This window comes from Alosa sapidissima, chromosome 21, assembly GCF_018492685.1.
Source record: "Alosa sapidissima isolate fAloSap1 chromosome 21, fAloSap1.pri, whole genome shotgun sequence".
In the NCBI taxonomy this organism is placed as follows: domain Eukaryota; kingdom Metazoa; phylum Chordata; class Actinopteri; order Clupeiformes; family Clupeidae; genus Alosa; species Alosa sapidissima.
In genome coordinates, this window is record NC_055977.1 from 7,764,094 (window position 1) to 7,781,788 (window position 17,695).

General features: G+C 43.7%; 1 protein-coding gene across 1 annotated transcript in view; it reads left to right on the plus strand.

Moving 5' to 3' along the window:
• Positions 1–2,232: 2,232 nt before the first annotated feature.
• snx27a (sorting nexin 27a) overlaps positions 2,233–17,695 on the plus strand; it is a 39,997-nt gene continuing 24,534 nt past the window's right edge. The window contains 2 exon segments of the mRNA XM_042075982.1: positions 2,233–2,687; positions 13,025–13,256. Of these exon segments, the coding sequence (XP_041931916.1) occupies positions 2,368–2,687; positions 13,025–13,256 (552 nt within the window). The 5' untranslated portion in view covers positions 2,233–2,367.

Below are 17,695 nucleotides of genomic sequence, written 5' to 3' on the forward strand. Positions count from 1 at the left end.
GGTGATATTGGCCAAGTACTGAACACATTTTTATTGGTCGATGTTGACATTGATTTGAACCTTTTTCTTGTCAAGAAACTACACAGGCAATTGGATGATAATGATAGTGGACAAACGATTTTTGTAATCTGATTACGTAAACCAGATTACATGTAATCCATTACTACCCAACCTTGCCAATCAACACTTTATGTCAGATACAAGAAAGGGATTGGTATCATTTGATTGGCTGTTTAGCTCTAATTTCAACAACATTTCACACTGCAAAAAATGAAATCTAACCAAGTGTTAATAATCTTATAATAAGGTCAAAAAATATATTTGGCATTGATTTTAGTATGAAAAGACTACCTAGCACGCTCTCGAAAGATAATTTTGACTTTGATTTATTTTAAAGAGTCTTATCAAGACAAATTTACTTAACGCACTGGAAGACAAATTTGCTTGTTTTTAGGACAAATTTGCTTAACGCACTGGCAGAAAAAATTGATTGTTTTCAGGATGAGATGTCTTAAAAAAAAGTCAAACTTTTCTTAAATTAAGTCAAATGATTTCACGAGAAAGCGCTAGGTCTCTTTATACTGAAAACAATACAAACTATTTTTTTTATCTTGATATAAGATTAATAATCTTGGTTAGATTTGATTAGATAAGCAGTTTTTGCAGTGCAGCAGAATTGTGAGTTGCTTCATTAACTCTTGACTGATGCTGTCTTATCTGCCTCATCTCTCATCGTCTAGTAGTATTGATTGATGTATATTAATTCCCACCTAAGGTCTCTTCTGCATTGCTGCCAGAATGTTTCTTTGGATAAAAGTGTCTGCTAAATAAATATATATAAAATATAACGATCTGCACTGTTCCAAGAAAAACAGCTGTGTGCTTAAGTGGTAAAAAGTCGCTTTAGATTTAGCAAGTATACAGACAGAATGCTGTGTAGGCAACTACAAAGAGTGTTGAAATCATTGCACTTTTTAAACACACACAGTATTTTAAATGCATGAGACAGGGCTTTTGTCTCACACATCTTACAGCTGTCATATTTCATGTTGACACTACGTTATTCATTTATAGCCTACACTTGAGACAGAAGTCTTGTGATATCTCACCAAATATTTTGGGTAACTCAACCTCCTTAAATGCTGAGTGGGAATATCTTTGTGGGAGTTCTGTTGGCAGTGTAGTAATTTGTGTCTTCTATTTCTATTATCTATTTATTATACTTACCTTCATTCTATGCATGCACTGTGGATAGGCCTACAGTAGCCTATTACATGCCATCAGGTGGTTAGTTTAAACCTTGTACAACTGCACCTAAGTCTAATGTTGAACCATTACCTGCTAAACAAACTGAATTATAAAGAGTCAACTGTTCATTCTCCAATCAACATCTACATTAGCTCTAGAAGCTGAGACCATGCCTTGAAAGCAAAATTATTTTTCCCCCACACATGCAGCTCTCTATCTTACCACAAGATGGCAGGAAAGTGCAACTGACAAGTTCAAACACCGTTAATCAGACCTTCACTAGCTTGTAACCACAGACCTGTACACTTGTAACAAATTGTGTTCCTATATGTTACAATAGATGTATTCTGCTAGTTTTCTTTCTGTCTGCTCTGTTTTTTGCTAGCCATGTTTTGATTACATAATGGTTGTGCTGTAGGTCTATATAGGCCAACAAGGTACCTAACACATAATTTTGGATAGTTTTATCAAAATTAGATTCAGCCATTGTCTGTCTGCATTGGAAGGCTTTGTGTCAGTTCGTGAATTGTCCAGTAGCAGAAAGCAAGACCTAGGCAAACAGCCATCATTTGCATATTAAATGCTGACCGTCTTGATTTACATAGCCTACTGTTCCACTGGGCACTTATGAAAATAGAGAGAAAATAGCTCTGCTTGGACGAGGATAATGAAGAAAGAGAACTCTCGTTTAGAAATCTCCTATTAACACACTCTTCACACCTAGCCTAAGCTAGCCTACTGTTGGAACTAGATTCACACACACTCAATGTTTCCCAAAGAGCATGATATAAAAATAGGTTTGGAGGGGTTTTCAAGATGGCAACCGTGTAAGGTGCTTTATACTTGGTATGTGCTTAATAAAAAAAAATAGGTTTGGCTAATTACCTACTTTACAAAGTTAGACTACATTAGGTAGGCCTAATACTGCTACACCTGTGATAGTCGAAGGGCAATGCTCCGGTGACTGCGAAAAGGCCTCAAGGAAAACGAAAGGGGGTCTTGTGATGGTTGGGCGGGTCACCGACAGCGCCGCTGTGTTCCCAGCGCTCAACCCAGTGTACTTGAGTTGTTTTGAATGTGCGAGGCACCGACAGGAGGGGGGCAGAACTTGAACTAAAGATGGCGGACGTAGAAGATGAGATACGGTCTGAACCCTCTTCTCTGCACCCCGCGGGGCCGCGAAACGGAACCGGTGTAGGTTCGGTGAGTGGTACCAGAGGCCAGAACATAACAATGGTGACGTCAGGCCCACGAATGGTACGGATTGTAAAATCGGAATCGGGCTATGGGTTCAATGTTCGTGGGCAAGTAAGTGAAGGTGGACAACTGCGAAGTATCAACGGGGAACTGTATGCTCCACTGCAACATGTCAGCGCCGTGTTACCTGGAGGGGCTGCAGACCGAGCTGGCATATTGAAGGGTGACAGAATATTGGAAGTGTAAGTCTGTTTACTTGTCAATTATGTCTACGTCTAAAAAGTTTTAAACGATTAACGTTAACACGAGCTACTGCTAGCTGGCTAGCAAGATAAGTAGCTGACTACTACTAGCCATACCATTGGTTGGCTAACCTGTTATCTAACATTATCGCTAGCTAAGTCAAAACAAATCAATGCAGCACCTACCTAGCCATAACGCTAATATAACCAAGTTACTAACGGGTTAACACGTTCAAGCAAAAGGTTTATGTACAACCCCAAGGAATGATATTTATTTGTTTTCACCCCGGCTTGACCATCAAAACATTTTGACACATGCAGACTAACGTTACCATTCCCCACTATTTGCAGACCCTAACTAGCTATAGCTAACCAGTGGAAAAAATCTTGCTGATTAGTTCAATTTACAGTATGGTGTTATACATTTGACACGACCTAGCTGTTGTCATTGACCATTTACGTTTTTTCCCTATTAAAGTGCTGTTATGGGTAAGCATGTTTATGGGACGTGCATTTGCTATGGTGGCTAGCAAGCCTTAACGCTAGTGGTCATTCAGTTATCCTGAACCTAACGCCATACTTAGCTTCTAATTCTAGTCAACGTTACGTATTAAGTAGCTAACTTAAGCTCGTTGGCAAATCACCCAGTGTCAGTGGATTAGTGGTGGGTAGTTTTTGGTGTATTGAACGTGTGGCGGAATGTGCCTAGAAATAAAGCACTGGTCTATGCTATGCTGTTCTGGTAGCTAACGTTAGGTTGTGCTACGGGAATAACATTAACATGGTCTGTGATGCATCCCAGCTGCAGCCGCTGTCTGTTTCTCATATGCTAATTCATGAAATGAATTGGATTCTTTCGGTAATAAACACACGCTTTTACAACCACTGTGTATTTCGAGATCCAACGAAAGCTTCTAGCGAGCTCATGGTTTTCAAACGGCACCTGATTGCGTCAAGTATTGTGTTATGTGAAAACGTCCGTCCACCGTCAATGTCAGCCAACCCAACCACTTACCGAGCTAGGATATTAAATGCTACTCACATACTCCAACCCCCACCCCCCTTTTTTTGCACACACGCTTCGAGTCCGCTTTTCACCCGAAGGAACTGCTCTCCCGCGGAGCCAACTGCAAAAGCAATGACGTAGACACACACACACATCCTAATTTTACCGCAATTAGTCAACACATCAGGTTAAGACGAGTTCATTGGATGATTGAGATCTATTCACACCCTAAGACTGTAGCACACTGTCACACTATGCAACAAGTGTCAGCTTGTTTGCATAATCACCATTAGACGAGGTTAATCATTTTGTAGGATGATTAGATATTCGATGCAAATCGATGGTGTACGTGTATGTGTGCAGTGTCATGCTGGGAAGAGGTACAAAGACTCCCAGAAAAGGGGATGCACTTTACTCATCATTATGCTGAAGAAAAGCACCAACTTAACCACACAAAGTCCCTTTGAAGGGGATGCTCTACATTTATACGCTTCCAGGTTCAAACGGTCGAAAATTACAGGCCGTTAGAGACCCACCATTAAACCACAGCTTGTACCAGCACGGTGCCATGGTGTGTGTGTGTGTGTGTGTGTGTGTGTGTGTGTGTGTGTGTGTGTGAGACCAACTGAGACGACCAGCTGCTCTGATTCACGCCGTTGGAGGGTCCGTCAGGTGACCCGGTCCCACACACACATACACACAACACAAATGAACATGTCTCATCATCAACATCTCTGCGTCATCATTGCCAAGCCCCCCCACCCTCTCTTTCTCTCTTAAGATGCTGGGTGTTTGCATATGCTTACGTGTTGCTAAAGGCAAATCCCTGTTAATCTCCTGAGTTATTCCATGAACTTTTCAGAGTCCCTAGCCATGTGTACATTTGTGTATACTTAGCATCTCCTTTGGGGTCCCCCCCTGTCAACATCAGCTCACGCTTTCACCCATCAGGCAGTAAAAACAAGCACTGCGGGGAGCTGTGTGTGTGTGTGTGTGTGTGGCATAGACGGCAGCATCCCAACCACAAACCGGTCCAAGTGCCTACGGCGACCTAGTGTTCGATTCCGACCCCACCCCTGTGTCTCTCTCACTCTGTATCTGTGCCCTGTCCATCTCAGTTGTATCTGCATGAGAGCAAAAAGCCCTAAAAATATACTTCGGTTTAAAAAAACATCAACAACAACAACAAGTAAAAAAACAAGCACTAGGTTGCACTGCACCTGCTTCTCTGGAGTGCTCCTGTTTATACCTCCGACTCACAGCACAGTACAGTTACTGCTCTGCTTCTCTGAGTTGTCCATCCTGTCGTACAAACTGAACCAAGGCACTCTTACTCATATACAAAGCTTTATTAGTAGGCGAGTTCATAATAAAAGGACTGAACCAAGGCACTCCTTCATATAAAAAAAGAAGCTTTATTAGTAGGCTAATTCATAATAGATTAGATAAAATCTTCCATCATATTTGCAGCCAAAATGGCCTTCATCAGGGCAGAACGTTTCTTGGTGTTTTATGCCCCCAACGTTGTCTTCAAGGTAGCGCTGCCTGGAAGGCGCTATGGTTAGGCGTGGGTTGAGGTTAGAGTTAAGTCGACAGTGGCAACGCTGCCTGGAAGACGACGTTTGGGGCATAAAACACCATCGAGTGGGCAGAACCTGTGTGACTGTCTCTTTAGCCTTAGCTATTCCCTTCTCCAGATAGACTGCAGTTCCACCAGCGCTACCAGTGGATCTGTCTGTCAAGAATATGACTGGAATATTCCATCAACAACTCATGTCAACCCCATAATCGCAATATTGTCATATTCTGAATAAGGCCAATAGTCAGAATATTAATGACCATTTAAACTTGACTGTGTGTGTGTTTGAGGGTGTGAGGGTAAAATCAGTAGAGCTAGTTTTCCCTGTGCCAGTATCAGAGCCATCAGGCTATCCCATGTAGCGTTGCTGTTTCTCTAGTCGGAACAGCTCTTGTCGTGTTGTGTTAACAGCACTTGGCTCCTTTTTATTCATGACCCAGCTCGCGCTACTGTCTGCCGCTGTCTGTGTTTGGGGCGGAGGGCCGACGGAACCCAGACAGACGGGGGCTGCTAGGCTGACTGTCTCTTACATAAGCCTGTCTCTCTTCCTCTTTATCTCTCTCTCTCTCTCTCTCTCTCTCTCTCTCAGCCTGCAGACATTGCTGTGACATACAGGGTGTAAATCACGCTGCTGCAACCGGTTCATGTCACCGCACCCTCTTCACTACCTTTAAATCTTCCCTCGTTCTGTGCCCATTCAACCTCTGGAGTGTTGACAAAGACACACACACACACACACACACACACACACACACACACACACACACACACACACACACACACACACACACACACACTTTTTTGGTATGTTCCAACTGTGTTTTGATGGCTGGAAAGTGAGGCACTGGAAAGAGTGGCTTGACTCCTGTGCTATTTTTGCTGTCTATTCGACAGAGTAGAAAAATGAAAAAGTGTGTTTGTGAGCGCGGGCTGGGCGGTCTCGGGAGACCAGGCTAAGGAGAGGCCGGGCTACCTCGCTCCAGGAAGAGTCCACTCCAGCTCGAGTTCTAAACAAAGTGAACATCCTACGCACACACGCACACACGCCATCCCCCGCCCATGGGAGAGTCGGCACAGCCAGAAGTTTTTAACCCCTCCAACTCCCCCCGACTGTTCGCATTCCGCCGCAGGAAACGACTCTTCTCTGCAGTGACTCTATGGTCCTGAGACGCTGTGTGTGCTGAGCTATTTGTTTCTAATCTTGGTTAGTTATGCCCTCAGGTACACTCTCCACTCTACTCTCTCTCCCCCTCCTCACAACACACACACACACACACACACACACACACACACACTTAAAGCGATGGTTCGGAGTAATTTCACCCTAGGGTCCTTTGCACCAAGACCAGGGGCGTCTCCAGCGGATTTTACCTGGGCTTCAGCCCGGGGTAAATTGATCTCAGCCCGGGTAGCCAAAATTGTTATTTAACTTTTTTATTTCATTGTGCGTTCTATCCCTCGTAGCCTATTAGAACAAGGAATCCCGAACACTAAACTCTGACAAGGAGAAGCAGAATGGGCGGGGCGGGGCGGGGCTGGGCTGGGCTGGGGGCTGGGTGGAGAGCGCCAGAGGGTCGCTTCGCGGTCTGGTCAGAGATCAGTGGATCTGTGCTCTCAAATAACGTTACTGCTGTCAACTCACTGGGTGGTTCAGCGTCATAGGTTGCAGTACGTTGAGAAAGCAGACGTGACATGGCCAGCAAAGAAACTGTTTGGCTTTTTCAAACGAAAGGCAAAGGGTAAGAATTCATGTTTGTAAACTGAAATATAAGCCTGTCCGACCGACTCCATGAAGGCCAGCTATTAGTGTTGTTTACCTATCCTATCGCTAGCTGGCTAGCAAGCTATCATTAGTAAACACTAAGCAGGAGTAAAAATTAACTTTTTGAAATGTGAATGTCTACCAGTCACTGACAAATGAAGTGGCGAAATTCACCCGCCATTCAATAGGCAATCCGTATTTTCTGTCTGAAATCTACTAGCCAACTTCAATATTTACTCAGCTCTAAATAACTAAATTTAGCCAGAAGGGCTAATGCTTTCCCTCGTTGTTGAACATTTGTAGGGAGATGTTTTAACAGTGGCAAATTATAAACCATTAAATATCTAGAGGGGGCTGAGACAGCTTTCATTCACCCTGTAATGAGCCATTTAACCATCAAAGTGATTACAAAGCTGATGACATAAACATAAAACAGCATTAAAAAACCCAAGTTTCATTGGGATGAACATGTTCCATGGGAATGTGTTTAAATGTCCACTGAAATGTATGCAAATGCCCTATGCATAAGCAAAGCATTTGTAATTAGAGCTGAAAATTGCAATCTCAAGTTCTTTGTATCCTGCAATGTAGTATGTTTTTGTTGGTTTGCCACACACTGATCTGATTCCATGATTTTGTAGAGGGTAGCAGCAAAGATGGGCTACAAACAGAGGAGGAGAAGCCAGCAGCAGGAGCAGATAGGCCTATGTCAGGATCAGGCATGGACATTGGTAACCATTATTCAGAGAAGGAGAAGAGAGAGGTGTAAGTGATGAGAAGCAAAAATAGCAAATGATGAGAAGGACAGCAGTAAGTGATGAAAGAAGAGAGTAAGTGATAAGAACAGACAGAGAAACAGACTGAGACAGAACTTCAACCTCAAACATTTTACTGTCTTTTTGGTAGATCTCTGGCATAGATCAAACAACAAAAGAGCAGTCAGGTGATGGAGAGAGAAGGGAGATCAACAGAAGGAGGTGCAGAACATTTGCTTAATGATGCATTACATGCAACCTCACACTTAAATGTGTATGTGCCTAGTAATTCAATAATAAATAATTTGGGCAGTCTAATGTAGTCTGTTGTCTACTATAATAACACCTTTTATGTACTGTATATATATAAAAACATCCGGTCCTGCCGGGCTAAGCCCAGGTTGTCCTTAAAGTCTAGAAACGCCCCTGACCATGACCATGACCCCGAGCCAAACCCCCTCCCAGAACCTGTTTTCCCTTGGTAGAACCCTGCCAGGACTTTTACGGGCTTTTCCCAAATCGCGAAAGTAACGTCGACGCAGCGGTATAGTAGCAGATAGTAGCATACATCAGGCAAGTGTTATTTAAATAAACTCCTCGTTAATGCCTCGTTTTTGAGTAAAGAACACCACTGTAGAAGTTTCGTACCATTCAGGGCATTATTAGTGGGGTAAATCTAAGAGAAAAAAGTTGGTTCCATTACGTCTGCAGAAACTCATTAGTTTCTGACAGCGCTACTCCACCAGGGTTCGACCAAGGGACAACAGGTTCTGGGAGGGTGTTTGGCCCGGGGTCATGGTGCAAAGGACCCTAGGGTGAAATTACTCCGAACCATCGCTTTAACACACAGTCTAGCACACACACATGAAACACACGCTCACATACAAAACACACACTCTTGCACACATACACTCTCCCTCTCACACACACTCACATTCTAAACACACTCTCTAGCTTGCACACATCAAAAATTCTCTCTCTCTCACTCTCACTCTCACTCTCACTCACTCACTCACTCACTCACACACACACACACACACACACACACACACACACACACACACACACACACACACACACTAGATGGCATTTCACAACACAGACACTCAAACTCTCTATATGAAACACACGCTCTAGCACTCCCACATACACACACGCGCGCGCATATTAGTTTCCATGTGACTTCACGACACATGTCAATATTGAGCATACTTCCTCCTTGCCTCCCCAGTTGAGCATACTTCCTCCTTGCCTCCCCAGTTGAGCAAAGTGTGCTGGAAGGTAGCTGCCCTTGGCTCAGGTGATTGGCAGGTTACTAGCCCAGAGCCTGGGCCTCCTGTCACAGGCATCCAGCTCAGAGCAGGAAGTGAAGTGAGAGTGAAGGGTGTGTGTGTGTGTGTGTGTGTGAAATGTGCTGATGTTGCAGCAGTGGTGTTCCGTTGCTTTGCTTACTGCTCACTTTTACTCACCACACACCACACACAAGGTCTCTCTTTCTCTGCTGTTTTTCTTTCTTTCTTTCTTTCTTTCTTTCTTTCTTTTAATCTATCTTATTCACTCCTCCTTCTCCTCCTCCTCCTCCCAGTCGTCTGGACTGCAAGATTTCTCTCTTCCATTCTGTTTTTCTTGCACCCCCCCCCCCCCGATTCATTAACTCTTAACTCTGTGACCATACTCTCTTTTCTGCTGATCAGTATACTTGTTCTCTCTCTTTCTCCTCTACACTTGTTGACTCTGTTTCTCTCCGTCAATTCCACAGAGCCTCATATGACGTGTGTGGCGGTGGAGATGGTGGTGGTGGTTGTGGTGGTGGTGAGAGGGGGTATGAGTGTGACACATTAACCAGCTCATCTGCTGAGTGAAAGAGGAACTGAGGCTCTAAGGCTTGATGAGGCAAGTTGGTAAACATGTGTGATCTCATTCCGCTGCCCTTCAGCAGTTACACCTCGGTCTCTCTCTCTTTGTCTTTCCCTTTCGTTCTAGTTTTTTTTTTTCTTGTCTTTCGCTCTTATTCATTCAGTCCGTCCATCTCTCTTTCAGTCCATCTTTCTCTCCCTATCTCCCCTTCCCTGACTTAGAGACTCCGTCTCTCTCTCTATGTCTCTCTCTTTCTCTCTCTCTATGTCTCTCTCTCTCTCTCTCTCTCTCTCTCTCTCTCTCTCTCTCTCTCTCTCTCTCTCTCTCTCTCTCTCTCTCTCTCTCTCCCTGCTCTTCTCGTGAGTGTTGCAATCCGTGCCAGGGCTGACTTTCAGCCAGTGTACTTTCTGTCCACTCCCCCAACAGGAACGTAAAAGAAGTTTCGTACCATTCAGGGCAATATTAGTGGGGTAATTTACAAGATAAAAGTTGGTACCATTACGTCTGCAGAAACTCATTAGTTTCTGACAGCGCTACTCGACCAGGGTTCGACCAAGGGAAAACAAGTTCTGGGAGGGTGTTTGGCTCGGGGTCATGGTGCAAAGGACCCTAGGGTGAAATTACTCCGAACCATCGCTTTAAGTAGTTTACTTCTTATCTTTCTTGTATAATAGGTGGATATAGTAATGGACACTCACAGCAGTCAGTCCACCCTGCAGTGTTAGGTGGGGTTAGTTTACAGTATGTGGGGGTGCCTGTCTGTGTTGAGGGTGGGGTGTATGTGTAAGGTGGGGGTAGTACAGTATGTGGGGGTGCCTGGCTGTGCTGAGGGTGTATGTGGCATGTCCATCTTGCAGTGTGATGGACTCGCACACTGTGGGTAGTGTACATTATGTATGTGTGTGGGTAGCGTACAGTATATGGGTGTACCTAGCTGTTTTGAGGGTATGTGTGTGTGTGTGTGTGGGGGGGGGGGGTAGTGTACAGTGTGTGTGTGTGTGTGTGTGTGTGTGTGTGTGTGTTTGTGAACGGTTTGTGTACAGTGTGTGGGTGTACCTAGCTGTGTTTGTCTCCCTCACATCATGTTCATTCATGAGTTATACAGTTGTGCTCAAAAAAATAGCAGTGCCTTTAGAAAAAAGAGTAAATGTCAAAATTCTTCAAACAAATTGTACTTTCATGAACACAGATGCATTGGGGACACAGTACATTCTATTCCAAAGCAAAACAATTGGGCAAAGTCATCAAAACTTAAATAATAATAATGATATTTCATAGAAAGTCAGAAATGCCATGTTCAAAGAAATAGCAGCGTTGCCATCTTTCCTTGGAAACTCAAAAATGTACTGTACAAACTAAGAAATTCTTGATAAGTGAACTTGGCTGAGTATCCTAAACTAATATTTTGTTGCAAAACCACGGTTTCTGATAACTGCTTCACATCTGTGGTGCATGGAGTCAACCAACTTCTGGCATCGTTCAACAGGTATTGCAGCCCAGGTTAATTGTACTGTATTCCACAATTCCTCTTTGTTTCTTGGTTTTGCCTCATGCACTGCACTTTTTATGTCAGCCCACAAGTTTTCTATGGGATTAAGGTCCAGGGATTGTGCTGGCCACTCCATCAGTTGAATCCTGTTCATATGGAACCATACTTTTGCTCGCTTGCTGGTGTGTTTCGGGTCATTATCTTGTTGAAAGGTCCACCTCAAAGGCATTTCCTCTTCAGCATGACCTCTTCCAGTATGTCAGACGCCCTGCAAACACCGAATTCAAGCCACAGTACTCAGTGAAGACAATTAAGCATGGTGGTGCAAGCATCATGATATGGGGATGTTTCTCCTACTACGGTGTTGGTCCTATTTACCGCATACCAGGGATCAGAAATTTCCTCTTCAGCATATGGCAGCATGACCTCTTCCAGTATCCTGATGTACTCGAACTGATCCATGATCCCTGGTATGCGGTAAATAGGACCAACACCGTAGTAGGAGAAACATCCCCATATCATGATGCTTGCACCCCCCCCCCTTGTCTCTCAGTCACAGTGGCCACACACATCATGATTTTCCACTCGTCTCGTCCGATGAATAAGTGATGATGGCGAGGCGGTGGCATATGGCAGCCGTTCCTCTCCACGCCAACCCACCTCAGTTTGGAAAGGGCCAACAATGCCACTGCCCTCTCCTTTCTCTCTCTTCCACTCATTATATTTCATTCTTTATTTCTTTCTCTCTCTCTCTCTCTGTCCTTCTTTCTTGATATGTTCTGTCTATCTAGGTAAGGTCAATTGAAAGTAATAGTGTCAATATCTAAACACATGACCCAACAACAACCATGTGGCAAGCAACAGTGAGCTTTAATCTTGCTATTACTTTTTAAGACTTAATAGTAATCCCTGCCAGTGCAGACCTATAATTAGCAAAGTTGCTTTTTTGAAAATAAACAAACCTCCCTCTCCTGTTCGTGCTCTTTGCGGTTGTCACTTCTCTGCCTTGCCTCTTCTCCGGTGTTCCTCCATCTCTGTCCTTTTCCCTCTTGACGCTCGCTTTCTTTTTCTGCTTTTATTCCTGCTGCCCCCCTCCCCACCCCACCCCGCCCCCACTTCTCTCTCTGTGCTGTGTCTGTGTCATCACATAAACTCACATTATGGCATTTGGGGAGTTGGGGGTTGTGAGTTTGAAGATGATGGACATGCTGTTTTCTTGAATAAAATGTAAAGGGGTAGCCTAGAAATCTAGACGCACCCCTAGCGGCAGCAAATTACATTTGCTGGCAGGGCTAGTCTAGCAACTCTTCGTTGGCTTGTGAGCTCCAGAAATCGAAACTCAATCAGGCCAATGAAATCGTGTATAGAGTCGTTAGGTGGGCTTAACATAATGATTGATGGCAGAGTTGCAACGGTTTGGCTTGAATTCCCTGCTACTTGAAAACAAATAAGATGGATGTTGCTGTTGGCGAACAGTGTGACACGAGTTAAGCTTTTATTAAGTTGGCAAACGTTTGAACTAGCCAACTAGCTCCGCTGGTGGGAAACGCATGGGACTCATAGCGCTGCCGCTGTCCTATTGAGTGCAGGGGGAATTTGAAAGACAACTGATTATCCCGCCCCTCGGACTGAGAACTGCGAACGGTGAGTGCCCAGACCCTACATTTTAATGTGGGTCAGGCTAGTAAAGGGGCTTGTTTTCTTTAAATCTGAGGCTGGAGGAACTGTTGGGAAGAATCTGAATGTTTCTCAGTGGTGTTGATGGTATGAAGGTGTCAACTACCAGTTTTGTGTACGCGTGGAAAAACCTACAATTTCCTCTCTCTCTCTCTCTCTCCCCCCCATATCTCTCTCTACCATATTTTTCTCTCTTTCTGTCTCTCCCTCAGGAATGGCGTGAGCGTTGAGGGGGCGACACACAAGCAGGTGGTGGACCTGATCCGGGCGGGTGAGCGCGAGCTGGTTCTGGCCGTGCTGTCGGTGCCTGCCCATGAGGTCGAGGGCCTGGAGCCCGGCGAGGAGGGGGGCACCCCCCCCAGCTACGACTACAGCGACCGGCAGGCCGTGCCCATCTCCATTCCCTCCTACAAACACGTGGAGCAGCACACCGAGAGGTTTGTGGTGAGTGTCGCACAGAGCCACAACACTGAATTTACAGCTCATAATAATAGTAACTAGCATGGTATCCCGACAGCATCCAAGCAAGCGACTGTCTTGTAGCATTAAATGCTCTTTGTCTACACTGAATTCGTTAAATGTGCCCTTCTATTGAGTCATATTTCTCATTCAAAATAGCAACGCAAGTAACAGAATAGAAGGTAATATAAACGGGGTGTCCGATAAAATTTCTGCTTAAAACATTGTGTTGCATTGCTTCGCGTCATGTACTGTCAGGATATTCCAATTGAAAACAAACTGATTTAATGTTAACGCTAATGTTCACTCGCATCGCATCTAGTTAGGACTTGTTGTAATGACTAGTAATTACAACTTTACAACTCTCTAACATGCACACTGTTCTGTTTTTGTTTTAAAACTAATACGATCTCTGTCCAGATGTACGTTTACGATTCCGGAACTGAGACCGCCTTTTGTCCACGCTGGACCCTTGAAACCCAGATTTACACAAATCATGTGACCGTTCATGCATTTATTTTAATTTAACAAATTTATTCAGAATTTGACTGCAATACAGATGCTAACAAATACAGCAAATAAGCCTAGAAAAGCGTGTACTTCGTTCTCCATTGTGCATTCATCGCTGGCAGGCTAGTAGTGTTTTTTTGAAAATGGGGCTGACAGCGTTTCAACTTTATTCAAATGATTCTGTTTCAGGAGCTCAAGTAGTGTAGATGAGAGACGCAGATGTAACAAAACACGATAAAAAAAAAAAAAAAAATGAATGGTGTGGACAAAGAGTAGACCTCCGTCCAGACCAAAGGCCAAAATTCCACTATCTTGAAACAGTAGCCGAATTGAGACTCTTTATTCAAAGCACCTTTCAGGACACCCAAGGGTACTTTGCATATGATTTACAGATCCAATTTACGGAGAGGGAAAAGAACTAAATGAGCAGTGAAAAGACATTGAACAGACTGAAGAGATGTAGAATTTTAACATCGACAATAGATTCACAGTGTCCAGATGTGGTAGGAAGGGGATTTACACACACACACACACACACACACACACACACACACACAAACACAAACGAGCAATTATCATTAAGTTGACTCTTCTATCCAAAGCTGCACCTGCATACGTGCATTTAGGTTATGTTATGTTACATTCAAAGTGAGCTACAGTATAGTGCAGATTAGGTGTGTAATGGTACACAAAAATCATGATCTAGTACGTACCTTGGTCTTGAAATCAGTTTGGTTCATTTTCGGTACAGTAAATCTTGCTTATGCTCAACAGATATAAGCTGGAATATTATTTTGAAAAGATGTCAAATGTTTTTTGCCATAATTAGCTAAACTGACATATGGTCCGGCACTTAACATGTTTGTGTGGAAACTCAATTTTGAAACATGGTCCACACACAAAAAAAGCCTACTGTTGATTACTGTTTAAAGGTTGTATCAGCAATTTCAGGCCCAAAAAAGACCCTAACATAAATGATCACATTCATCTAATCTTCCGCTTCATTCATCTAACGATCCGCTAGCTGCCTGCCCCATAAGCAGGCCGTCAAAAAAACGTGTCTCTGTAGGCAGCCTAGGCTCCGAGATCTGTACACAAAAACAATAGCTACCAACAGGGGTTGGCAACCACTCAAAAGCAAAATAAAGTGTTTCAACCAATAACCGACGAGATGTGCGTTTAGGAGAGTTTCAGTTGCCCGGGAGGGAGGGGGAGGGAGTAGCGAGCTAGCTTTCTGTTTTGTTTTAAACATCAACAGAAGTGACGTATCCCCGCTATCGCTGATGCAACCTTTAAGACTGCATTCGGTACATTCGGTACACATCTGTGTTGAACCTAACGTTCCTGTGAGTGGCTCAGTACAAATGTCTGTCTGATGAAGGGCTGGGGCCTGAAACGTCACATGTGGTGATATAGCCTACAAACATTCTCAACATTCGGACTCAACATTCTTCTACTTGCTTGTGCCTTCCTGTCCAGCACCCAGTACTCAACTACTTGGATGTGCGGGCTGCGCTCTTGAACTCTCACGCTCAGTACAAATACCTGCACCCTTATACCTCTATTGCGAATATGTATTGCAAGGATCCGAGTGATAACAATTTCATCATCGCAGGCACATGACTGTGCAAACATTTGTGCGCTTTCCAATGTTTTGTGACCTTGCAGAGTCATACTCCACAACGCCACAAGGCCACCAACTGCACATGGATGGACTCCAAGTGGACTAGAAACTATAATAAGAACAACCACAGGTCCATGCTGTCCCCAGCTTTCTGTGTGCACGTCAACAAGCGAGTATAATCAAGACCTGAAGTGTTCACTCTGAGCACTTGCGCTCCGGCACGACACTCAAGCTCCTCCGTCATCAGCTCGCATTGTCACTTGACACACTTGTTGAGGCGTCACCATTTCATCAAAGCAAGGGTCAGCTTTCAGGGTGCTCTTGTGGAGCTCTTTAATTCTATGGTAATACCCGAGTTATTCTTTGTGTGGTGGAAGCGCTGCATTCTCTGTTCGCGGTAAGTGGGTCAGGGCTTTATTGTCGTCAGGGCTTTATCCTCCTAGGGATTTGGTCATATGGACAATTTGGCTATCCCTGTGTTGGTCATATGGACAATTTGGCTATCCCTGTGTTGGTCATATGGACAATTTGGCTATCCCTGTGTTGGTCATATGGACAATTTGCACCCATGTTGTGGTCATGTATTCCGAGTTGCAAATAAATGAAGTAAAATCGAGATATCGTACAGTATCACTTCCTTTGGTGAGGGGGACTTACTTATCATGTATTTTTTATTTATTCAATGTTTTACAAAGATAATTGCAGTGAGTGAAAGTGACTTTAAATTGGTTAACAGTGCCTTTTTTGAGTTTTGACTCAGCAGTCTCATGACGTCACTGTCGTCATAATAGTCCCCGTGTATTTAATTCAGAGGGATCAGAGGCATTAGATGTACAGTGTAGCCCATCATTAACACCTCCCCCCCAGCTTTCAGTTCTGCAACATTAGACTACTACTTCCCTCTGTGTTTGCTTCTATGCTGTGAAATCCCTAGCTGGACTCACGTATATCAGATTACTTACGGTGTTACGGCGAACCTCATTAAAGTGGTATAACATAAAGTCCGTAGGACAAAAATGTGCTTATGACTCACCGAAGCACTCTGCCCTTAAAGCTCCACCTCAGTTGAGGTTCTTTCCATTCCCCAGCTTAACATCCACTAATGAGTTTCATTTACCTTCACTGATTCACGCTTGAAGAAGGCTAATTGCAGATATGTAGCTCTTTTTGAACTTTTTAGCATAATTTCCCCTGGTTTAATTAAGAAGCTTGAATCATATGCATAGGCTGCAACCTTTACAAGCAAGGTTTACAAGGCAACCTTTTTTTGTGAAGTCCATGCAGCTTAGCTGGCCTCCTCGATGTGCCATTTCTGTGGATTTAAATTGTGAGAGAGCTTTGCAGCTGAAGCTGGACGGTGGGGTTCTGCTAAAGAGCAACACCTGCAGCAGTGACCTACCTCTGTGGATGAGTCACCTCTCAGATCAGCGTGTGGCACTGCTAGCGTCTCTCGTTTTCTCTCTTTCTTTTTTCTTTTTCTTTCTCTCTTTGTGTCTTATCCTCTCTCTCTCTCTCTCTCTCTCCTCTCTCATCTCTCTCTCTCATCTCCTCTCTCTCTCTCTCTCTCTCATCTGTCTTCTCTCTCTCTCTCTCTCTCTCTGTCTCTCTCTCTCTCTCTCTCTGTCTCTCTCTCTCTCTCTCTCTGTCTCTCTCTCTCTCTCTGTCTCTCTCTGTCTCTCTCTCTCTCTCTCTCTCTCTCTGTCTCTGTCTCTTTGTGCCTTATCCCCATTCTCTCTCTCTCTCTTTCTTGTTTTATATATATATATATATGTGTGTGTGTGTGTGTGTGTGTGTGTGTGTGTGTGTGTGTGTGTGTGTGTGTGTGTGTGTGTCTTACTACCTCTGCGTCTCTCCCTGTCTTTTTCTATGCAGAAGCCATAAAGTACATAGTTGATTATTAATTTAGTGTTGCAACTTGTTTTTATTAGTTTATTAGTTTAATACCTTTGTATGAAGTAAACATTGCAAAGATATATTACTAGACAGGTCAACCTCAAATCTACCTTTGACTTCAGAACTTGCCATAAGGTGAATTCCAAAGACTGCTAAAAGCAGAAATGATATTTAGTATTTTAAGAGGAACAAAAGTGTCCATCAACATTGCACAAAATAATATAATAAGTAATATTATACATATTGCTAATATAATACACTATGCCGTTAATCATATCTAAACATTGTAATCCTACACATTGCCGTTTTACATTTGAACTGGAGAGTGTACTCAATGCTGGTATTTATTTCAGATATACACAGGAGTGCTATAGGTAGGGGATTTCCCACGGTGGTC